General features: G+C 45.4%; 1 protein-coding gene across 1 annotated transcript in view; it reads left to right on the forward strand.

The window, feature by feature from the left end:
- Positions 1–24,989, forward strand: part of LOC137338985 (cyclic nucleotide-binding domain-containing protein 2-like) — a 140,620-nt gene that overhangs the window by 67,929 nt on the left and 47,702 nt on the right. The window contains exon 13 of the mRNA XM_068001900.1: positions 9,476–9,558. Coding sequence (XP_067858001.1) covers positions 9,476–9,558 — 83 coding nt within the window. The remainder of the gene's footprint in view (positions 1–9,475; positions 9,559–24,989) is intronic.

Genomic DNA, 24,989 nt, shown 5'->3' on the forward strand with positions numbered 1-24,989 from the left:
AAAACCATGACAAACCCTCAAACACCCTTGTGCATCCCCTTAATGCTCACGACACGTTTGCCTTACGCTGCCTACTGCACATATGTGATGCATGCCCTGTGGCTGCAGCACAGGTAGTGGCAGGTTGGGTGAGGCTGACCGTGAAAGAGATGCATGAGAGGGTGAGCATGAGACAGAGCCATGAGATTGTATGAGGATTGGGTTGAGTGGTAGTGGTGGGATGAGTACTGGCGAGGTGAGTAAGTGCAGGTAAGATGAGGATGAGCTTTGAGTGGGTGTGAGGAGTGATGTGATAGAGTGGTGTTGGCAGTGCAGAAGGAGATGTGGGGTGGGGGCGGTGATGTGGCAGACGGAGTGTAGGGGAATGAGTAAGTGTACTCACTTTGGCTGACCTACTTAGGTCATTGAAGCGCCTCCTGCACTGTATGCAGGTGCGTGATATGTTGGTGGTGCTGGTGACCTCCTCTGCCACCTCAAGCCAGGCCTTCGTGGTGGCAGAGGCAGGCCGCTTCCTCCCGCCCGCTGGGGAGAAGATCTCTGTCCTCCCCCTCCTCCTCACCCCATCCAGTAAAACCTGGAGTGAGGCATCATTAAACCTGGGAGCAGCCTTCCCCCGGGGCTGTTCCATGCTGTAATTTTGGCTCCTTTCTGCAGCATCAGTCAGTGGAGGACTGCCCCTTTAAATAGGGCTCCTCCAGCTGACAGCCTATGATGAGGGGGCGCAGTCCACCCGCTGTGCAGCTTTCCAGCGCTAAACCCAGAAGCCAAGGTAAGTGCCTTCAATTAGGCTGCGATCGTGTGCGGAGCACCCCGAAATCACTGGGCGCATTACCCACGCGCCCAGTCGAACCCCCCGCTGCCAACCCGCCTCCCTCCTAATATCGAGCCCGATGTATTCATTTTGTGCCAGTCCAACATTCCAGACTTCTTCCAAACCGGAGACAGATTTAGGGGCTGGATCAATGGAGACAAGGGATACCCCCTTCAAACCTGGCTCATGACACCTGTGACAAATACCACCAGTGAGGCACAAGAGTGATACAACCAGAACCACATGACCACCAGGTGTGTCATTGGGCAAACCATCGACATGTTGAAAATGTGCTTCAGCTGCCTGGATAGGTCTGGAGGAGCCCTTCAGTACTCCCAGCTGAGAATCATTGTTGTGTAATGCGCAGCAGTGCGGTTTAGATGTGGAGGAGGACAAAGGCGCTCGTCAATCATCCACTGATGGCGACAATATTGAAGAAGAGGAAGAGGAGGAGGAGGAATATGAAGATGGAACACCCATCGCCAGACCAGCCGCGCATATTGCAGCCCAGGATGCCAGGGATACCCTCATCACTCACAAGTTCTATAAGTCAGAGTGGGATAAAAGAGACATTGAAATAATCAATCCAGCTCCAAAAACCACCACCGTACCCCCTCCCCTTTGCACAAAACTTTCCTTCAACCACGCATACACCCATTGCAATCCACCCAATGGGTCCCGTCATGTATTGGCATTCATCGTGAAGCATTAACGGGCAAGACATGGAAGTGGTGCTAATTGATAAATTTTATGAGTCAATATTAAAAAAAGGAAACTTCACAATATAACATTTCTTTAAACACCCATGTGCATATCCTTGGTGAATTGGATCACTGCAGTCATTTTAGAAATTTGGCATGCTAGTGGAATTGTGGGGTATATTTTAACTCCACGATTGGGTGGGTTGGGGGTGGGTGGGAAGGTAAAAATTGTAAAACCCGACCCCAACCCGCCCACTTCCAGTTTTAATGGAGGCGGGAAGAGGGGCAGATGACCAATCCGCTCTCAGGAAGTGGGTCAGTCAGTGAAATCTTTTAAGGAGGCTGCGAGCCTCCATTTTAATAGTTATTTTATTTTTAACTCGTGGGGGCCAGGATTCTGGGCCTTCTGATTCACATCAGGTAAAAGGAGGCAAAAAGGCCCGGAATCACAAGTAAGTGTCTTTATTGCACTTATTGTGGGCTAGGAGGAGCAGGAATGTTTCCTTCAGGCACAACAAGCTTGCCTGCCGCAATCCCACACATGGGATCAACCGACCTCCCCGCCCAAAATTTCTGACCCCACCCTCACCTCCCCCCCCCCCCCGCCCCTGGCGACCTCCGACCCCCCCATGATTTTTTTTTATTCGTTCATGGGATGTGGGCGTTGCTGGCCAGGCCAGCGATAATTGCCCTCCCTAATTGCTCTTGAAAAGGTGGTGGTGAGTCGCCTTCTTGAACCGCTGCAGTCCGAGTGGTGAAGGTTCTCCCACAGTGCTGTTAGGAAGGGAGTTCCAGGATTTTGATCCAGCGACGATGAAGGAATGGCGATATATTTCCAAGTCAGGATGATGTGTGACTTGGAGGGGAATGTGCAGGTGGTGTTGTTCCCATGTGCCTGCTGCCCTTGTCCTTCTAGGTGGTAGAGGTCGCGGGTTTGGGAGGTGCTGTCGAAGAAGCCTTGGAGAGTTGCTGCAGTGCATCCTGTAGATGGTACACACTGCAGACACTGTGCGCTGGTGGTGAAGGGAGTGAATGTTTAGGGTGGTGGATGGGGTGCTAATCAAGCAGGCTGCTTTGTCCTGGATGGTGTTGAGCTTCTTGAGTGTTGTTGGAGCTGCACTCATCCAAGCAAGTGGAGAGTATTCCATCACACTCCTGACTTGTGCCTTGTAGATGGCGGAAAGGCTTTGGGGAATCAGGAGGTGAGTCACTCACCGCAGAATACCCAGCCTCTGACCTGCTCTTGTAGCCACAGTATTTATGTGGCTGTTTCAGTTTCTGATCAATGATGAGCTCCAGGATGTTGATGGTGGGGGATTCAGCGAGGGTAATGCCATTGAATGTCAAGACGAGGTGGTTAGACTCTATCTTGTTGGAGATGGTCATTGCCTGGCACTTGTCTGACGTGAATGTTACTTGCCACTTATGAGCCCAAGCCTGAATGTTGTCCAGGTCTTGCTGCATGCAGGCATGGACTGCTTCATTATCTGAGCGGTTGCAAATGGAACTGAACACTGCAATCATCAGCGAACATCCCCATTTCTGACCTTATGATGGAGGGAAGGTCATTGATGAAGCAGCTGAAGATGGTTGGGCCGCGGACATTGGCCTGAGGAACTCCTGCAGCAATGTCCTGGGGCTGAGATGATTGGCCTCCAACAACCACTACCATCTTCCTTTGTGCTAGGTATGACTCCAGCCACTGGAGAGTTTTCCCCGTGATTTCCATTGACTTCAATTTTACTAGGGCTCCTTGGTGCCACACTCGGTCAAATGCTGCCTTGATGTCAAGGGCAGTTACTCTCCCCTCACCTCTGGAATTCAACTCTTTTGTCCATGTTTGGACCAAGGCTGTAATGAGGTCTGGAGCTGAGAGGTCCTGGCGGAACCCAAACTGAGCATCGGTGAGCAGGTTATTGGTGAGTAAATGTCGCTTGATAGCGCTGTCGACAACACCTTCCATCACTTTGCTGATGATTGAGAGTAGACTGATGATCTCCAAATACCCCCCCCACAATCTCCGACCCCCCCATGTCCAACCCCCCCACGATCTTTGACCCGCCCCACCCACCCCCCGCTCTCTTCCCAGCTCCCTGTTAAAATTTACTCCACAAGTCTGCAAATGTTAACCTTTACATAATTCCATCTGCATTTGAGAAACACCTAAGAAAGTTCAGTTTTAAAAATGTAAAAGTAGTGACAGACCACAGGAGAAATATTTTTCTATTTACAAAAATCTCAAACAATTAAAAAGAAAATGGCTTGGGAAATTTTACTGAGGAAAATCTGAGAAAGCAGATTGATTGGCATGAATCCTTTAAAAAAAATTGCACGATGGGCCAAAGGGCCTTCTGTGCTGTATCATTCTATAATTCTATGACTTGCCCGTCCCCTTTACTAATAACCTTGGTTTCCATGGCCCCGCGAGAATTGAACATATCCTGCCAACTCTATATGAATAATGATTAACACTACCTGTGGAGAAGAATGTCTAAACTAGCTCAAATTCTCCAAAATAATGCGGCATGTAGTGTTAGCACCACTACACAGTGTTACTTTTTTTCTTTAGAAGGAGTATTATTCTTTACTTTAAAATAGAGCATTTGTACCCTGCTCCTCTCCTCACACAACGCTCTGTTCTGGAGCTCTTGCCTTTAAATTTTTCCTTTTCCTAAAATGTTTGAGGAGAATTTTAACCCAACGTACCTGGTGGGAACAGGGCAGGAGTGCAGTTAAAATAGCTGTACAATGTCCTACCTACCCACGCTCACTCGATTCCCGACTGCCACCATCTGAACTGTACCCTTTTATTAGGCTGCCGAGACATCTGCCTGACTTAGACAGGAGGCTTATTAATACATGCAAATTGGGGTCTACCAGTAAAACCTGATGGAGAAGTAGAGGATGGAAGTGGGGATAGAAGCAGCAGGAGTGCTTCTCTGGGCCCCACAAGGAAAGTCAGGGCCTCTGTTCTTCCCATCTGCAAAATGGCCCAGACCCCAACTTACTTTGGTGCCGGCAAGTGTCCTCGGAGCTTTGCGATTTTGAACTGCCTGAAGCCGGCCAGCTGCCTCTTTCTGCCAATTCTGGGCGGCCAGCTGGCTGACGGGATGCAAATGAGGCCCAGGAGTGAAAATAGCCCAGGCCTCAAACTGATGATGTTGGATGGGTTTCATGCTTGTCCTGCCCCCCTGCTCACCTGAACTTGCTCCCAGTTCTCTCCAAAGCTTTTCCACCATCTCCTGATTCCCCAAAGCCTTCCCACCATCTACAAGGCACAAGTCAGGGGTGTGATGGAATACTCTCCACTTGCCTGGATGAGTGCAGCTCCAACAACACTCAAGAAGCTCGACACCATCCAGGACAAAGCAGCCTGCTTGATTGGCACCCCATCCACCACCCTAAACATTCACTCCCTCCACCATCGCTGCACTGTGGCTGCAGTGTGTACCATCTACAAGACGCTCTGCAGAACTCGCCAAGGCTTCTTTGACAGCACCTCCCAAACCCGCAACCTCTACCATCGAGAAGAACAAGGGCAGCAGGCACATGGGAACACCACCACCTGCACGTTCCCCTCCAAGTCACACACAATCCCGACTTGGAAATATATCGCCATTCCTTCATTGTCGCTGGGTCAAAATCCTGGAACTCCCTACCTAACAGCACTGTGGGAGAACCGTCACCACACGGACTGCAGCAGCTCAACAAGGCGGCTCACCACCACCTTCTCAAGGGCAATTAGGGATGGGCAATAAATGCTGGCAAAATGTTAATATCCCTGCCTATGTGTCTCAATTGTGGGTATCTTTTTAAAGTTGTTATGGGAAGACCTTTACACAATTGAATTAGAGATAGTGGAGGAGAAAACACGTTAAGTTAACTGAGGGAAAAGAAACCCTGGAACATTCCTCTCTGACTGCCAAAGGTGATCAGACAAGTTTCAGGAGACCACAGGGTCTGGGAGACACATCCCCTAATACTCCACCATCCTTCTATAGGTACATAAGAACATAAGAAATAGGAGCAGGAGTAGGCCAATCGGCCCCTCGAGCCTGCTCCACCATTCAATAAGATCGTGGCTGATCTGATCCTAACCTCAAATCTAAATTCATGTCCAATTTCCTGCCCACTCCCCGTAACCCCTAATTCCCTTTACTTCTAGGAAACTGTCTATTTCTGTTTTAAATTTATTTAATGATGTAGCTTCCACAGCTTCCTGGGGCAGCAGATTCCACAGACATACTACCCTCTGAGTGAAGAAGTTTCTCCTCATCTCAGTTTTGAAAGAGCAGCCCCTTATTCTAAGATTATGCCCCCTCGTTCTAGTTTCACCCATCCTTGGGAACATCCTTACCGCATCCACCCGATCAAGCCCCTTCACAATCTTATATGTTTCAATAAGATCGCCTCTCATTCTTCTGAACTCCAATGAGTAGAATCCCAATCTACTCAACCTCTCCTCATATGTCCGCCCCCTCATCCCTGGGATTAACCGAGTGAACCTTCTTTGTACTGCCTCGAGAGAAAGTATGTCTTTTCTTAAGTATGGACACCAAAACTGTATGCAGTATTCCAGGTGCGGTCTCACCAATACCTTATATAACTGCAGCAATACCTCCCTGTTTTGATATTCTATCCCCCTAGCAATAAAAGCCAACATTCCGTTGGCCTTCTTGATCACCTGCTGCACCTGCATACTAACCTTTTGATTTTCTTGCACGAGGACCCCCAGATCCCTTTGTACTGCAGTACTTTCCAGTTTCTCGCCATTGAGATAATAACTTGCTCTCTGATTTTTCCTGCCAAAGTGCATAACCTCACATTTTCCAATATTGTATTGCATCTGCCAAATCTCCGCCCACTCACCCAGCCTGTCTATATCCCCTTGTAGGTTTTTTATGTCCTCCTCACTCTCTACTTTCCCTCCCATCTTTGTATCATCTGCAAACTTTGATATGTTACACTCGGTCGCCTCCTCCAAATCGTTAATATAGATTGTAAAGAGTTGGGGACCTAGCACCGACCCCTGCGGAACACCACTGGCTACTGGTTGCCAGTCCGAGAATGTACCATTTATCCCAACTCTCTGCTTCCTGTTAGATAACCAATCCTCCACCCATGCCAGAATATTACCCCCAATCCAGTGATTCTTTATCTTGAGCAATAATCTTTTATGTGGCACCTTGTCGAATGCCTTCTGGAAGTCTAAATACACTACATCCACTGGTTCCCCTTTATCCACTCTGTACGTTATATCCTCAAAGAACTCAAGCAAATTTGTCAGACATGACTTCCCCTTTGTAAAGCCATGCTGACTTTGTCCTATTAAATTATGTTTATCCAAATGTTCCGCTACTGTCTCCTTAATAATAGACTCCAAAATTTTACCCACCACAGATGTTAGGCTAACTGGTCTATAATTTCCAGCCTTCTGCCTACTACCCTTTTTAAATAACGGTGTTACATTAGGTGGTGATATCGGCCACACTTAGTAAGTTGCCCAGCTCCTTTTTGAATGTTAGCCTCAAATCCGTACCTATTGCATGAGCTGACAACTTGATTCTGTAGGTCGACGACTCTCTGTGAAAAGAAACACCTCCTGGGATTAAATCAGTGAACTCTTAGAAATGAATGCGTTAATCAGAGCCATTCAGCATGTCTGGTGAAGGGCAGATCATGTTTCGCTAATTTTGTTGAACTTTTCAAAGTGTGAATAAATAAGGGGAATGCAGGGATGTTGTATATATGAATTTTCAGAAGGTGTTTGATAAGGAGGCTGTTATAAATTTGGGGTCTGCCATAGATTCCTTCTTGAGTTCAGTGACGTCAGTTCATCCTATAAATAGATCCCATGTTCAAAGTTGACTCACTGCCCAATATCTACTTGTACAATAGCATAACCCAGGGGATATTGCAGTGCACCCCACCTTGACATTCAAACGGCATAATGTAAACTCGCACTTGCCCTACGAGCATTTCTTCAATCTTTCAATGAACTGATGAATCCTCTGGTAAGACAAGGTCAGTGAAAAATAAAATAGTTAGTGTATTTTGCAGAATACATGTAACTGAACAAAAGTAACAATTCCAGACTTTTTAAAACTTCTCCTACAGCTCCTACAGCTATAACAACTCAAAGCCACAAAAAAACATTATACTATCCCAAATAATAGACGGTGTAAAGGATGTTCACTTTTTATCTTATTTTCTTTTGGGTCAGCTACTAGCTGGAAAAGCTGACCTGCTGCATTGTAATTCCTGGCTCAGGCCAAGACCTGGCTTCTTGCTTCCCTTGCCAGACCTGGTTGACTCTGAACATAGGGTTTTTTTCTCTCCTTTTAGTTAATTCTGACCCCAAGATGATGAACATCGCCAGATAACTATGTCAGCTGAGCCTAAGTGAATTGAGTCCTCTCAAGCAGAATAGGTGTGAATGATCACGGAAACGTTCAAACTAACTTTCATTGAAGCTCGCTTATTCAGACACCCCATCTGAATCTTAATCTAGATCTCCAAGCCCTGCTGTCCTGTAACCTTAACCCCTTGAGAGCTACTTTTAATTTAATACTAACATTTTCAATATATATTACAACAAGATACCCCGTGGAGGCATAATCAAAACTCCCAAAATGTGACAATGGCACATAGAAGACTTGCTATGAAGATTGGAGTACATGGAATTAAAGGGAATGTGGTTGAATTGATAAAGGGATGGCGGGGGATCAGAAAGCAGAGATTAGAGGTAAATGGATGTTTTTTGGATTGTTGGGATGGTGCGGCCAGGGATCTGTGCTGGGAGTCTTTTGTTTTCTATTCATATAAATGATTTGGAAATCGTCCCAAAAGGAATGATATAACATTTTAATAGTGACACCAAATTAGGGGCCGTAGCAAACTGAGGGAAAATGCAGGAGATTGCAGAAGGATATACACAAGATAGCAGAATGTGCAGATAGGTGAGGGATGGACTTCAATGCAGAGAAATGTGAAGTAGTACATTTTGGGAAAAAGAAGAGGGATTATACACCTGAGGGTAAGTTTCTTAATACAGTGTGGGTATACAGCTGCACACGATACTCCAACTTTGGCCTAGCCAATGTCTTGTACAAATTCAACTTCATTGGTAGATATGTAGAGTTTTACAGTTGGGAGTACAAGTAGAAAAGGCCATAAAAAGGCAAATGAGATTCTGGGTTTTACATAGGTACAAGGAATATTAAAGTTCACAACTGATGTTGGATATGTACAAGACATTGGTTAGGCTGGATGGACCAGTAGATCTTTTCCTGCCCGTCATTTCTCGGATGTTCGTATAATTGACTCAGTGGTAGCACTCTTGCCCTCTGAGTCAGAAAGGCATGGGCTCAAGCCCAACTTTGGAGACTTGAAGTTACAGTTGGAGCGTTTCATGTAGTTCTGTGTACCCAATTATAGAAAGCACATAGAAATGAAAGGTAACAGTTATGAAGAAAGGCTTGAAAACCTGTGGCTTCTTTCACAAGAACAGAGAATGCTGAAGGGGTCAAATAGATGTTTTCAAAATTGAGAAGTTTTGTGAAGATAAATAGTGTAAGATTGTTTCCATTTGTAAATATTAACAAGGGGCATAGACATGGGATTATCATTAGGAGAATGAAAGGGGAAGTTAGAAAAATATTTTCACACAGAGGGTTATTAGAATATGGAATGCTTTACTACAAGCAGCTATTGAGGCAGAGACTGTAACATCATTTAAAAGTGAATTGGATAAGTATTAGAAAATAAAGCATATGAAAGGCTATGGGGCAAGGTAAATGGGATTTAAGAAGATTGCTCCAGTTGAAAAGCTAGCACCAGTGCTAGTGCGATGGACTGAATAACCTTCTTCTATGCTGTTATTTATGACTTTCTGATGGGATTTTGTTGAAAATAATTTAAAATTCCAGAAACAATAATATAAAATAGTTTAATTTCTTCCTAGGGCCTTCCACTTCTCCAAGCTTTGCACTTGTGGGTGCACAGGAAGCCACAAAGATTCAGCAAACAAGAAAATCCAGATGTACGGTAGGAAAATTGAGTTTTAAAAAGGATTTATCAAAGAAAGACAAGAACAACAATCGGTTTATGAAAGTACAAAGAGCATGGAGTAACTTTCTTCAACACCTGGGTGATAATCTGGCGTAGCGGATGCTCGCCTATTGTAGAACATGGACGATTTTTATTCCATTGAAATCAGTGGATAATAATTGGCTGGGCTTTACAATAGGTGGGTGATCTGCTCCGTCACATTACCACCCAGGTGTTGAAGATGAAACTTTACTCCCATGTGTTCAGGGATAAATCTTGGCCCCAGTAGTCTCAACCAGAGAAATAAACACCATAAGGCACAGATTGAGTTCAAAGCCTAGAAATACCAGGGAACCACGTTAAGAATATCAACCATGTGGAGCTCACTTAGGGTGGATGAAGAGTAAATGATAGAAATTATGCATGTGAGGTTCAACATGAAGTAGGAGGAAGAAGTGAAGAGTTCTTTTACAATGAGAACAAGGCACACAGCAGCAATATAAACAGATATTTTAGTTGTGTTTATTAATTGTTTGCTTACTACTGGTCTTGTACACTGTTTATGCATGTCTGCTTTATCATATCATTTTTCACCCAGAGCGAAATTTCCCCCTTTGTGTAATGGCCCAAGACTTTCCTGTGTCTTTAAGCATTTTGATTTCTGTATTTAAATGAATGTATTTGCAGTGTAACAAAAGCAAAATACTGCGGATGCTGGAAATCTGAAATAAAAATAGAAAATGCTGGCAACACTCAGCTGGCCAGGCAGCATCTGTGGAGAGAGAAACAGAGTTAACGTTTCAGGTCGATGAGCTGCAGTATTTGCAGTGTACTCAGACACGAATTGCAACATGTTGAGGAAGGCAGCAAGCAGCAACAGGACACAGGATATCATTCATCAACAGGATGCACTGCAGCAACTCGCCAAGGCTTCTTTGACAGCACCTCCCAAACCCGCGACCTCCACCACCTAGAAGGACAAGGGCAGCAGGCGCATGGGAACAACACCACCTGCACATTCCCCTCCAAGTCACACACCATCCCGACTTGGAAATATATCGCCGTTCCTTCATTGTCGCTGGGTCAAAATCCTGGAACTCCCTTCCTAACAGCACTGTGGGAGAACCGTCACCACACAGACTGCAGCGGTTCAAGAAGGCGGCTCACCACCACCTTCTCGAGGGCAATTAGGGATGGGCAATAAATGCCGGCCTTGCCAGAGACGCCCACATCCCGTGAACGAATAAAAAAAAACTCTCTATTACAAAATTACAATATGGGATGGCAGATGTGTGATGGTTGATTCATCATGGTGCTCTCTATTTGATATTTACTTCTTTTAACAAGGAAACAAGAATCTTGGACTTCAAAATTACAATGTGGGATGGTAGGGCACAACTACCTGATGAGTTGAATGAAATTCCTTTCATTTAGGGAGGAATTTCATACAAACCTGTTGGGTGATTGATTAGTAATATCCCATAGTTTTCATTGTTTTCAAGCCCTTGTAGTGAAAGAACTCACTAAAATAATCTTTATTATAGATGTGGTTAAAAAAAAATTCTGGTCCAATTTTTTAAACATTTTCCATTACACAGCAATATTTCACTATAAACGTTTATTTCTCACTAATTCTCTGGGATAATTTGTGTCAGCCTGCAAACCTGTACCAACCTGAAGAAAATCCTTTAATTTCTGATGCCTCATATTAATGTAGGAAAAACATAAGCATTGACATCATAGCTATATTTAAATTATGGCCAGGATGTGATTCAGGTACGAATATTAAATTTTAATTATTTTTTATTTGGATCAATTAAATCTTGGAATACTCACTGTTCTTCATACCTTTCAAAATATATACATTTTCTATCAGTTAATGGTTGATAAAACTATTTTCTACAAATATTTTTTTTTATTCGTTCATGGGATGTGGGCGTCGCTGGCGAGGCCGGCATTTATTGCCCATCCCTACTTGCCCTTGAGAAGGTGGTGGTGAGCCACCTTCTTGAACCGCTGCAATCCGTGTGGTGAAGGTTCTCCCACAGTGCTGTTAGGAAGGGAGTTCCAGGATTTTGACCCAGCAACGATGAAGGAACGGCGATATATTTCCAAGTTGGGATGGTGTGTGACTTGGAGGGGAACGTGCAGGTGGTGTTGTTCCCATGTGCCTGCTGCTCTTGTCCTTCTAGGTGGTAGAGGTCGCGGGTTTGGGGGGGTGCTGTCGAAGAAGCCTTGGCGAGTTGCTGCAGTGCATCCTGTGGATGTTACGCACTGCAGTCACAGTGCGCCGGTGGTGAAGGGAGTGAATGTTTAGGGTGGTGGATGGGGTGCCAATCAAGCAGGCTGCTTTGCCCTGGATGGTGTCGAACTTCTTGAGTGTTATTGGAGCTGCACTCATTCAGGCAAGTGGAGAGTATTCCATCACACTCCTGACTTGTGCCTTGTAGATGGTGGAAAGGCTTTGGGGAGTCAGGAGGTGAGTCACTTGTCGCAGAATACCCAGCCTCTGACCTGCTCTTGTAGCCACAGTATTTATATGGCTGGTCGAGTTAAGTTTCTGGTCAATGTTGATCCCCAGGATGTTGATGGTGGGGGATTCAGCGATAGTAATGCCGTTGAATGTCAGGGGGAGGTGGTTAGATTCTCTCTTGTTGGAGATGGTCATTGCCTGACACTTGTCTGGCACGAATGTTACTTGCCACTTATGAGCCCAAGCCTGGATATTGTCCAGGTCTTGCTGCATGCGGGCTCGGACTGCTTCATTATTTGAGGGGTTGCAAATGGAACTGAACACTGTGCAATCATCAGCGAACATCCCCATTTCTGACCTTATGATGGAGGGAAGGTCACTGATGAAGCAGCTGAAGATGGTTGGGCCAAGGACACTGCCCTGAGGAACTCCTGCAGCAATGTCCTGGGGCTGAGATGATTGGCCTCCAACAGCCACTACCATCTTCCTTTGTGCTAGGTATGACTCCAGCCACTGGAGAGTTTTCCCCCTGGTTCCCATTGACTTCAATTTTACTAGTGCTCCTTGGTGCCACACTCAGTCAAATGATGCCTTGATGTCAAGGGCAGTCACTCTCGCCTCACCTCTGGAATTCAGCTCTTTTCTCCATGTTTGGACCAAGGCTGTAATGAGGTCTGGAGCCGAGTGTTCCTGGCGGAACCCAAACTGAGCATCGGTGAGCACGTTATTGGTGAGTAAGTGCCGCGTGGTAGCACTGTCGACGACACCTTCCATCACTTTGCTGATGATTGAGAGTTGACTCATATGGCGGTAATTGGCCGGATTGGATTTGTCCTGCTTTTTGTGGACAGGACATACCTGGGCAATTTTCCACATTGTCGGGTGGATGCCAGTGTTGTAGCTGTACTGGAACAGTTTGGCTAGAGGCGCGGCTAGTTCTGGAGCACAAGTCTTCAGCACTACAGCCGGGATGTTGTCAGGGCTCATAGCCTTTGCTGTATCCAGTGCACTCAGCCGTTTCTTGATATCACGTGGAGTGAATCGAATTGGCTGAAGACTGGCTTCTGTGATGGTGGGAATATCAGGAGGAGGCCCAGATGGATCATCCACTCGGCACTTCTGGCTGAAGATGGTTGCAAACGCTTCAGCCTTGTCTTTTGCACTCACGTGCTGGACTCTGCCATCATTGAGGATGGGGATGTTTACAGAGCCTCCTCCTCCCGTTAGTTGTTTAATTGTCCACCACCATTCACGACTAGATGTGGCAGGACTGCAGAGCTTTGATCTGATCCGTTGGTTATGGAATCGCTTAGCTCTGTCTGTAGCATGTTGCTTCCGCTGTTTAGCATGCATGCAGTCCTGAGTTGTAGCTTCACCAGGTTGGTACCTCATTTTTAGGTACGCCTGGTGCTGTTCCTGGCATGATCTTCTACACTCCTCATTGAACCAGGGTTGATCCCCTGGCTTGTTGGTAATGGCAGAGTGTGGAATATGCCGGGCCATGAGGTTACAGATTTTGCTGGAATACAATTCTGCTGCTGCTGATGGCCCACAGCACCTCATGGATGCCCAGTTTTGAGCTGCTAGATCTGCTCTGAATCTATCCCATTTAGCATGGTGGTAGTGCCACACAACACGTTGGATGGTATCCTCAGTGCGAAGACGGGACTTCGTCTCCACGAGGACTGTGCGGTGGTCACTCCTACCAATACTATCATGGACAAATGCATTTGCGACAGATAGATTGGTGAGGATGAGGTCAAGTAATTTTTTCCCTCGTGTTGGTTCACTCACCATCTGCTGCAGGCCCAGTCTGGCAGCTATGTCCTTCAGGACTTGTCCAGCTCGGCCAGTAGTGGTGCTACTGAGCCACTCTTGGTGATGGATATTGAAGTTCCCCACCCAGAGTACATTCTGTGCCTTTGCTACCCTCAGTGCTCCCTCCAAGTGGTGTTCAACATGGAGGAGGACTGATTCATCAGCTGAGGGAGGGTGGTAGGTGGTAATCAGCAGGAGGTTTCCTTGCCCATGTTTGACCTGATGCCATGAGATTTCATGGGGTCCAGAGTCAATGTTGAGGACTCCCAGGGCCACTCCCTCCTGACTGTATATCACTGTACCGCCACCTCTGGTTGGTCTGGCCTGCCGGTGGGACAGGACATACCCAGGGATGGTGATGGAAGAGTCTGGGACGTTGGCTGAAAGGTATGATTCTGTGAGTATGGCTATGTCAGGCTGTTGCTTAACTAGTCTGTGGGACAGTTCTCCCAATTTTGGCACAAGTCCCCAGATGTTAGTGAGGATGACTTTGCAGGGTCGACTGGGCTTGGTTTGCCTTTGTCGTGTCCGGTGCTTAGTGGTCCAGATGCCGGTGGTCCGTCTGGTTTTATTCTTATTATGACTTTTTTTTGTGAGACTGTACAACTGAGTGGCTTGCTCGGCCAATTCAGAGGGCAAATTAAGAATCAACCACATTGCTGTGGGTCTGGAGTCACATATAGGCCAGACCGGGTAAGGACGGCAGGTTTCCTTCCCTAAAGGACATTGGTGAACCAGATGGGTTTTTACGACAATCGAGTAGTTTCATGGCCACCATTACTGATACTAGTATTTTAATTCCAGATTTTATTTAATTAATTGAATTTAAATTCCCCAGCTGCCGTGGTAGGATTTGAACTCATGATTCCGGATTATTAGTCCAGGCCTCTGGATTACTAATCTATGCTACCGTACTATAATATTGAATATAACTAAACAGTGATGAGGAGATTAAGCTGCAAGTAATTTCTGAACAAATGAATTGTCCCCCACCCCGGTAAATTAGTGCTAAATAAAAAAAAAGTTCAAAATTTATGTCTTACCTGCACATAACCTACTTCCAAGGCAGTGCAGGAATTATTTCCAATTAGAATTAACCAGACGTCACTACTATGACCCCGACATTGTAAATATGAGGAAAAGGAACGTTTGGTTCAGAAAGAATGAACTTCATTGGAAGGCTGGAGGTCGGCAGAGTTCCTCTGATCACTCTTTATAGAAACTTTGTAAAAGCACGTATGAATTACTCCATCGGATGCTAGTGTACAAACGCTTAAAGCATTCACCTGAATTTCCTCTCTTACGCTGTATTAGTGGAGATGTTATCTCATTTAAAATAAAGTGCCCCTGTTAAAATAGCAGAGAGAGGAATATCAAATGAATGTGTTAAACATTAATCTGCCTCTAACCCAAAGCCTAACGTCAGGGCCAAAACGTTTACAATATTGCTAAAAATAGAGAACCGAGAAAACCTTCCCACCTGGCAGTGGCCCAGACCTTCCATTTTTGCGGTGTGGTGGGACATCCACCCACCCCAGAGATGTGCCCATGACTTTGGCCAATCTTTCGGCCTTGGGATCATTTAAATATTTCTGGTAGGCTCCCCAGACTCAGCCAGTCATGGCACCTGCCATGGAGCGGAGTTTAAATTTATTATACCAGGCCTACTGCGACGTCTCCGAGCTGCCAATAAAGATAGGACATTATTTTTAATCTGGTGCCACGGCCTATTCAATTAATTCCCTTCTAGATTTTTAAATTTAAATTCCACACCTCCAGTGTTGCTATGGGTCAAGTGACAGAATATAAATTGGATGACGTATTCCTGTTATTTGAATATAGTTTAAATACGGCTGCCCATATACAGATGGATGTATTGAATGTCACCTGTCACTTCCAGTGAGAAAATATGATGATTGTCAAAGAGATCCTGTGCACCTTTCAGGGTCCTTATGTTGAGCTACATTATGGGCCTTTAAATTGCAAATACCTTCATGTGTTTATTTTAACTGGATTAATCCCCACCTTAAAATAAGCGACAAAGAATTTGATACAAATACTTAAAGCCTTCATAGGCTAATATTTGCATAATATAATTTCAAGTCTATGGAAGTACCAGAGGCTGAGTCCCAAATCCCTCACCTTCATCTACTGATCTGTGTGCTGATTGAAATTACAATGTTGTTGTAAGCATGTCTTAGCCTCCAGCTACTGAACAGTGAAAAAATACCTACTGAGGGCCCCACGATGTTTCAGTTGTAAATTTGCTGCACTGTGTGTTATCAAACAATACAGAACCAGCAGCACTCAGTTTCGATTCCTGGACTATGCTGAATTAGCTGATCTCAGCTATGGCAGAGGTGAGGGTACTAAATAAAAACATAAAACATGGATGTGAGAATGGATTTGGCCCATCGATTGCACTTCTAACACAGATCAGGTACAACAACAACAACTACTTGCATTTATATAGAGCCTTTAACATAGTAAAACGTCCCAAGGCGCTTCACAAGAGCGTTATCAAACAAAATTTGACACCGAGCCACATAAGGAGATATTAGGACAGGTGACCAAAAGCTTGGTCAAAGAGGTAGGTTTTAAGGACCGTCTTAAAGGATGAGAGAGAGGTAGAGAGGTGGATAGGTTTAGGGAGGGAATTCCAGAGCTTAGGGCTTAGGCAGCTGAAAGCACGACCGCCATCGGTGGAGCGATTAAAATTGGGGATGCGCAAGAGACAAGAATTGGAGGAGCGCAGAGATCTCGGAGGGTTGTAGGGCTGGAGGAGGTTACAGAGAAAGGGAAGGATGAGGGAGGGATTTGAAAACAAGGATGAGAATTTTAAAATCAAGGCGTTCCTGGACTGGGAGCCATTGTAGGTCAGCGAGCACGGGGCTGATGGGAGAACGGGACTTGGTGCGAGTTAGGATACGGGCAGCAGAATTTTGGATGAGCTCAAGTTTATGGAGGGTGGAAGAAGGGAGGCCAGCTAGGAGAGCATTGGAAGAGTCCAGTCTAGAATTACAATCAACCTTTGATGGACAATACCCCACACATCTAATCTCCTGAATTTAAGTTCTGTAAAAAATATTTCCTGATCCTGAGATAATCAAGCAAATATCCAGAAAATTCACTCATCTCCACAATTAGATGTCAATTTTGGTTCAGTGGTAGCACTCTTGCCTCTGAGTCAGAAGGTTGTGGGCTCAAGATCCACTCCAGAGACTTGAGCACATAATCTAGGCTGACGCTTCAGCGCAGTACTGAGGGAGTGCTGCAATGTTGGAGGTACCACCTTTCAGATGGGACATTAAACCAAGGCCCCATCTGCTAGAAATGAACCCCAGTGCTTGATTTGCCTTTTTTATGGCCTTAATAACCTGTGTCGCTACTTTTAGTGATTTGTGTATCTGTACCTCTAGATCCCTTTGCTCCTCTATCCCATTTAGACTCTTATTATCCAAATAATTTGTGGCCTCCTTATTCTTCTTACCAAAATGCACTTTCTCACACTTATCAATATTAAAATTCATTTGCCAATTACACACCCATTCTGCAAGTTTATTAATGTCCCCTTGCACTTTGACGCATTCTTCCTTTATATTACCTACACCTCCCAATTTGGTATCGTCCACAAATTTTCAATTGTACTTCTGATTCCCCAATCCAAATCGTTAATGTAAATCGGTCCCAGCACCAATCCCCGTGGAACACCACTTCCCACCTTTTGCCAGTCTGAGTACGTACACTTGACCCTACTCTCTGTTTTCTGTTTTGTAGCCAGCTTGCTATCCATTCTGCTACCTGTCCCCTGACTCCACATGCTCTGACTTTAGTCATGAATCTCCAATGCGGTACCTTACCGAAGGTCTTTTGAAAATCCAAATATATTACATCTACTGCATTATCCTGTCTACTCTTTCTGCTACTTCTTCAAAGAATTCAATAAGGTTGTTCAAGCATGACTTTCCCTTCTGAAATCCGTGCTGACTATTCCTTATAGGGCCAGAACTTGCTGCATGGCAAGGCTCTCCGCCCATCCTGCGGATATAAAGTACGAATGTACTCACTGCGTAGGCCATGACGTCCATTTGCTGAATTTTGAAACCTTCTCTAGTGGTGCGCTCCGAGATCAGTGCAGGCCGTGTGCGGGTGCAAAGAATGTTGGAATGCAAGCCCCGCCCACAAGCAGGCAAGTAATACTCATTCATTTAAAGTGACATTCCCTATGTTAGTTTAAATTAAAAATTAACGTACCTTATTATAAAAATGCAAGGAAATTATTTAATGTACTGAAACAACAGAAGTTAAAAGTTAAAAAAATATTTATTTTTCAATGATCGAAAAATATTAAAATAAGAATAATTAGACATTCCACATTTTTAAAATGTAATTATTTGTTGTTTTACAGTTATGATAAGTCACCGCGCTTTTAAAAAGTAGTGTAGAGCTGGTATTTTCAAGCGTACCTTCTCATTTCATAAGTATCTTCATTCCAGCTAGGCAGATGGGTAAGTTTATGGTTGTTTGGTGATTGTATTGATTGTAGCGCAGGTGGCCCTTTAATTTGGAACTGTCAAAAGCCATTGAACCAATTGGAGCAAGTTCGTGGTTTCCGGGTTTTACTTAGCATGCGTGCATTTGCGAACTTGCTCAGATGGATTCGACGGTGGTTGGGATGGACGCCATTACGGAGCGGCGTCCAAGGTAAATAATTTCTGGGCCATTAAATTTTCATTCTTTAGATGTTTTTCTATTACATCTTTGAGTAAAGATTCCATTATCTTTCCTACCATTGACGTTAAGCTAACTTAACGTAGGTGGTAGGAAAGTCTATAGTTTGCTGGACTTGTTCTATCTCCCTTTTTAAATATAGGAATAACATTAGTTGTCCGCCAGTCCTCTGGCACTATTCCCGTTTGTACTGAATTTTTATGTATATGTAATAGTGTCTCTGCTATCTCCTCCCTAACTTCTTTTCATATTCATGGATGCAATCCATCCGGACCAGGGGTTTTATCCTCTCTAAGTTTTATTAGTTTATCAGTCATCTCCCCCCTTTCTATCTTAAATGTTTTTGTGTCTTTTTTGATCTGTTCTTCTAATGCCATACTCACCGTATTAATCTCCATGGTAAGTAATGAAGCAAAGTAACTATTTAATATTTCTGCCATTTCGCTGTCATTACCTGTGAGTTTATCTTATGCATTCCTTAATGGCCCTATCCCAATCCTAATTTTTCTTTTGTTATTGATATGTCTGTAGAATACTTTACTATTTCTTTTTCTATTCCTTGATAATTTAATTTTATAGTTCCTTTTTGCTTTCCTAATTGTTTTTTTGATTTATTCCCTAACCTTTACGTATTCCCTTTTGTCATCCCCTCTTTCACGGCCTATGTACTTATAGTATGACCTTTTTGTTACTTTCAATTTATCTCTTTATTCATCCATGGTTTTTCATTATTGGCTAGTTTATTCTTGCTTTTTCGAGGAATATATTTCTCCTGAATTCTATTGATCACCATTTAATATATTTCCCACTGCTGTTCAATCTCTTTGTCTGTCAAAGTTTTTTTCTAGTTTACCTTCACTAGTTCCATTCTCGTCCCCTCAAAATGATCTTTTTTCCAATCTATTACTTTGGTATTTGTCTTACTTATGTCTTTCTCAATCATTATTTTAAACCTTATTATTTAATGATCACTATTGCCTAGATGTTCCCCTGTGCTTACTTCTCTTATCTGCTCTGGTTCATTTCCCATTACTAGATCCAGCAGTGATTCCTCTCTTGTTGGGCTTCTCACATACTGGGTAAGAAAGGAGTCCTGTACACACTGTAAAAACTCCTTCCCCTTTCCCCACCCTTTCTTGCCAGTTTATTTGGGGGTAGTTGAAATCTCCCATGATGATTATTCGATGTTTTTTACTCATTTCATAGATTTGTCTACATATTTCTTCCTCCACTTCCCTTCCACTATTAGGTGGTCTGTAGAATATACCTATTAACGTGATCGATCCCTTCTAATCCTTTGTCTCAATCCATATGGATTCTGTTTCTATCTTAATGTTTCTTATGTCCCTTTTTTCTATTGCCATTATGTTGTCTCTAATTAGTACAGCTACCCCCACCCCCCTTCTTCCTTCCCTTTCCTTTCTAAATACATTATATCCTGCAATATTTAACTGCCAATCCTGTTCTTTATGTATCCATGTTTCAGTTATTCCTACCACGTCTGGCTCCTCGCTATGAATTATTGTCTTCAGTTTGTCCATTTTGTTTCGGTTGCTGTGCACTTTGCTGTACAGGTAATTTAATTTGTTTTTAATGATTGTTCCCTTCACTTTATTTTTAACAGTCATTTTGTACTTATGTTCTACAACTATATTTGTTCCCTGACCATTTATGTTACCCTTATTCCTTAACTTGGTCTGACCTTTACTTCCATTTCCTATTTCTTTTTTTTTCAGACTTATGCTCTCTTCCCCCGATCCCTCCCCAGTCTTACTAGTTTAATGTCCTATTGACAGTCCTATATATCCTTTCCGCTAGGACACTGGTCCCATTCCAGTTCAGGTGGAGCCTGTCCCAGCGGTACAGCTCCTTCTTGTCCCAGTACTGTTGCCAGTGTCCCATGAAATGGAACCCCTCCTTCCCACACCAGTCTTTCAGCCACACATTCACCTTCCTGATCTGTCTATCCCTATGCCAATTAACACGTGGCTCAGGTAGTAATCCTGAGATTGTCACCCGTGAGGTCCTGTTTTTTAAATTTAGTTCCTAACCTCTGACATTCTCTTAGCAGGACCTCCTCCCTTTTCTTCCCTATGTCATTGGTACCAACATGGACCATGGCAACTTCCCCCTCCCTTTCCAAGTTGCTTCAAGATACCCTTTACCCTTGCACCAGGTAGGCAACACACCCTTCTGGACTCTCGGTTGTGACTGCAGAGGATGTTATCTATCCCCCTAATTATCGAAGCCCCTATGACTACAACCTTTCTATTCTGCTCCTCCCCTCCATGGACTGCCTCCTGCTCCACAATGCCATGGTTAGCATTCTGGCTGTCCACCCCACAGCCTGCATCCTTATCCTCACAGGTAGCAAGTACATTGTACCTGTTGAATAGGACCAATGCTTGCCAAACCTCCTTCTCTACCTTTACCTCCCCTTGGTCCCCCTTACCCCGCTGAGCTGCATGTCAGAGTGTCTCTAACTCGCACTCCAACTCAAAGACTCTCAGCCGGAGTGTCTCAAGCCAGAGACATTTACTGCAGATGTGGCAATCCGGGCTTATACTTCACTTTCCACAACCATTTCACATTGGCCAAAATGATGGTACAATGGCCCTTCAGAATACTGGCTTAAAAGGGTCCAGGTGCACAATATGTGACTCTACACCCCCCCACCACCCACCCCCCTCCCCAACTTGTCAGTAGTTCATCGTCAGTGGCTTTTTCTGGGCACAGTTTAAATGTCAGTAAATGCAGTGCTTGAGAGTATATGTTATACTTACAAAGCCAGTGATGGCATGTGATGTTAATGCAATCGTCAATCAGTACATTGAACAAATTACAAAGTTTACAAAACTGATCTGTGGCAAAATCCAACAATGAGGGCAATTACTTTAAGTTTGGTTTAACGACTGGAAATTTCATTTGAAACTTGCTATAATGTAATTGTAACATATCTTTGAGGCTTTGTCGTCTCTTTATTTTTCTCTTGCCTCTTCTGGATATGAGAATAGCAGTTTGCAAAGTTAAATAAGTCACTCCACAAAACAGCAATTTATTTTTCAATAACATTCCCAAATTTAGCAAAATAGGAGCAATGGCCCTTCTGGCTCAATTCCCACAATGGCAAGTTAGGAAATTGAATTCAATAAATCTGGAAATTTGTGTGCTGGACCAGAGGAAAACTGAAGGATATTTGTAAAAACCCAATTGGTTCACTAATGTTCTTCAAGAAAGGGAACCAGCCACTTCTACCTGGTCTGACCTACACATAACTCCAGTACAATATGTGGCTGACTCTCAATAACATCTAGCCCTTCAATGTGGTTAACTTTTATAGCCATCTGAAGTGGCCAAGCAAGCCACTCAGTTGTACAAACAAAGGCTGAAGAAGAAGGCCCACCACCACCTCATTAGGGAAACTATGGCAATAAATGTGGCTTTGCCAGCATCATCCACAACTTGAGAACAAATAAATAAATTTTATAAGTTTGCATGATAATAATAATCCAGCTGTCACAAAAGAAGGCAGATGAGCCAGCCTCAGCCCATAATTACACATTAGAGTGCTGAATGCATTCACTGCCAAGATTGCAACTACACTCCCAGGCATGACTTTGTGTGAGAGAGGACCAAGGTCACAAGAGTCCTAGATTAACTAGAACTTTTGAAAGGTGGAGAAGGGCCTGCCCTGCTTAGGATTCTTCAGCGCCCCCCCAGGGCCACCAACCAAAGGGTAAGTATTTAAAACGTTTTTTTAAGAAATACCTTCCTGTGGAGTCATGATTCCCCCCTCCCCCTGTAACCTGCTCCAACCTGCCCCTCCCGAAATTTTCGGAGGACTGCTGCCGACGAGGCAGGTGGTCTGAAATTGATGTCTTCTGTCAGGCGAGCTGCCTGTGGAGGCGCGACCAGCTCGGTCTCCTCCCCCCAGTTTTTCAAATGAGGACCAATTTCTAACAATCCTCGGGCCTCTTGCTTTGGGCACCCCTTTAACTGCTTACCTTTGGGGGTGGGGGGGTATTGCCCATCTGGAGGCTGGTGCACCTCATCTCTCTCAGCATACTGGCCTCAAATAACACACCGGGCCTTTCTGAGCCAGGGAAGTGGTAACGCACAGCGTAGGCGGTGATTCTTCCCCTTACAAAGCTGACCAGGAACTCTCGGAAATTAGAGGGTGCTGTGCTTATTTTAGTACAGAAATACTACAATACCTTAAATAAGCATTTAAATATATCGCCGTATCAATGCTTGAACGTTAAGTTCACTCCAGAATCGTAAGATCACGGGCCCGATTTTACCAGGGGTCCGGGTTCTCGGCGGGTGGGCCAGCGGGCGTGTTGAAAACGCGCCCGGTGAAATTAGTGGGTTGCCCGCACGATCGTAGCAGGCAACACACTAATTGGATTCACTTACCTGCTCCTCCGGGTTCCCCACTGCTGATCTGCGCGTCGGGCGGGCTGCGCATGCGCAGTAAGATCTGTCAGCTGGAGGAGCTCTATTTAAAGGGGCAGTCCTCCACTGACAGATGCTGCCACAAACAGCAAAAATTACAGCATGGAGCAGCCCAGGGGGAAGGCTGCTCCCAGTTTAATGATGCCTCACCCCAGGTATCATTAGATGGGGGGAGGACAGAGATCTTCCACCCGGCGGGCGGGAGGAAGCGGCCTGCCTCTGCCACCAAGAAGGCCTGGCTCGAGGTGGCAGAGGAGGTCACCAGTGCCACCAACATATCGCCCACCTGCATACAGTGCAGGAGGCGCTGCAATGACCTCAGTAGGTCAGCCACAGTGAGAACACGTAGTCTTTCCCCTACACTCCGTCTGCCACAACACTGCCCCCACCCCACATCTCCTTCGGCACTGCCAACACTACTCTGTCACATCACCCCTCATACCCACTCAAACCTCATCCTCATCTTACCTGCACCTACTCACCTCGTGAGTACTCACCCCGCCACTACCACGCAACCCAATCCTCATACAATCTCATGGCTCTATCCCATACTCACCCTCTCGTGCATCTCTCTCTCGGCCAGCCTCACTCAACCTGCCACCACCTGTGCTGCAGCCACAGGGCATGCATCACATATGTGCAGTAGGCAGCGTAAGGCAAACGTGTCGTGAGCATGAAGGGGATGCAAAGGGTGTTTGAGGGTTTGTCATGGTTCTTACTTCTATTGAATTAAAGAACAACTCACATCACACATTATATTGGCACCACTACTGCCATGTCTTCGCGAATCCTGTCCGGTTTGTGCAATAATGCCCGCTCCTGGGTATCCCTATAAGGAACCACCACTGATGCCACCCAGTGTGTCACTGCAGAGTGGGTGTAGGTGTATTTGCAGGGCTCTTCTGCGCAGACAACTGAGAGACATCGGGGATGACCCCGGTTGCACCCTGGAAGGCTGTGGAGCAGAAGTTCGGGAGGGCAGTGGTGACTTTGACAGCGACAGGTAGGAAGATGGTGCACGGGCCAGCCAGGAGCAGCTCGGCATGAAAGAGGCTGCAGATGTCCACGGCTACATGTCGACTGACTCTGAGCCTCCGTGTGCACTGCTGCTCAGAGAGGTCCAGGAGGCTGAGCCTCGGTCTGTGGACCCTGTGGCGAGGGTAGTGCCCTCTGCGACGCATCTCTCTCTGCGGTAGCCCTCCCTCCTGCTGTACAGGTGGATGTGTCACAGCACTGTGTAGTGGAGCTCCACGTGTCAGAGGTGGACGGCGTGGATGGCGAGGCTGGTGATGCTGTTCGCCCTCCGAGGAGGTCATGACTGCAGCTACGGCGGCCCCCATCCGGAAGATGTACATCTGAGGGGGTCCGCAAGGTAGGTACATGTCTCTGGACCCCGGGGTATGTGTGCAGGTTTGGTGACTTCGACCATCAGGAGGAGGGTGGTGGAGGCCAAACTTTGTCCCAAGTGACAGAGCGGCCTCCTGCAATGGGTGAGGGTCTCCACCCCCCCCCCCCCACCTGTCAAATGGACCTTTGCAGCTGCCACAGGCTGACAGCTGCAACACGTCCATTTCAACTGGGAGTGTTTCCCCCAGTGTGTGAAACAGTCCCATGTTTATCCAAAATCACACACAGTCCCTTAATCAGGTCAGTTAATGACCTGAACAAGCAAAGTAAATACTCTCAAGTGGCATCCCGCTGGCTTTAATTGCCTGCGGGATTCCCACCAGCGGGGGCTGCGCGTGCATGCCGGCGCATCAGCGGGGAACCCGGAAGTGGGCGGGATCGAGGCGCGATCCGGTCCCACACCTGGATTTTGGGATTTTCGGGGCCCCCCCGCCGAGAACGCACCCGGTAGCGGGTGCTAAAATCGAGCCCACAGTGTCAGGATGAGGACGACCAATCATCCCAACTTAGTTAATTAAAAAAATTGATTTTGGAATCTTGGAAT

This window comes from Heptranchias perlo, chromosome 1, assembly GCF_035084215.1.
Source record: "Heptranchias perlo isolate sHepPer1 chromosome 1, sHepPer1.hap1, whole genome shotgun sequence".
Taxonomy (NCBI): Eukaryota; Metazoa; Chordata; class Chondrichthyes; order Hexanchiformes; family Hexanchidae; genus Heptranchias; species Heptranchias perlo.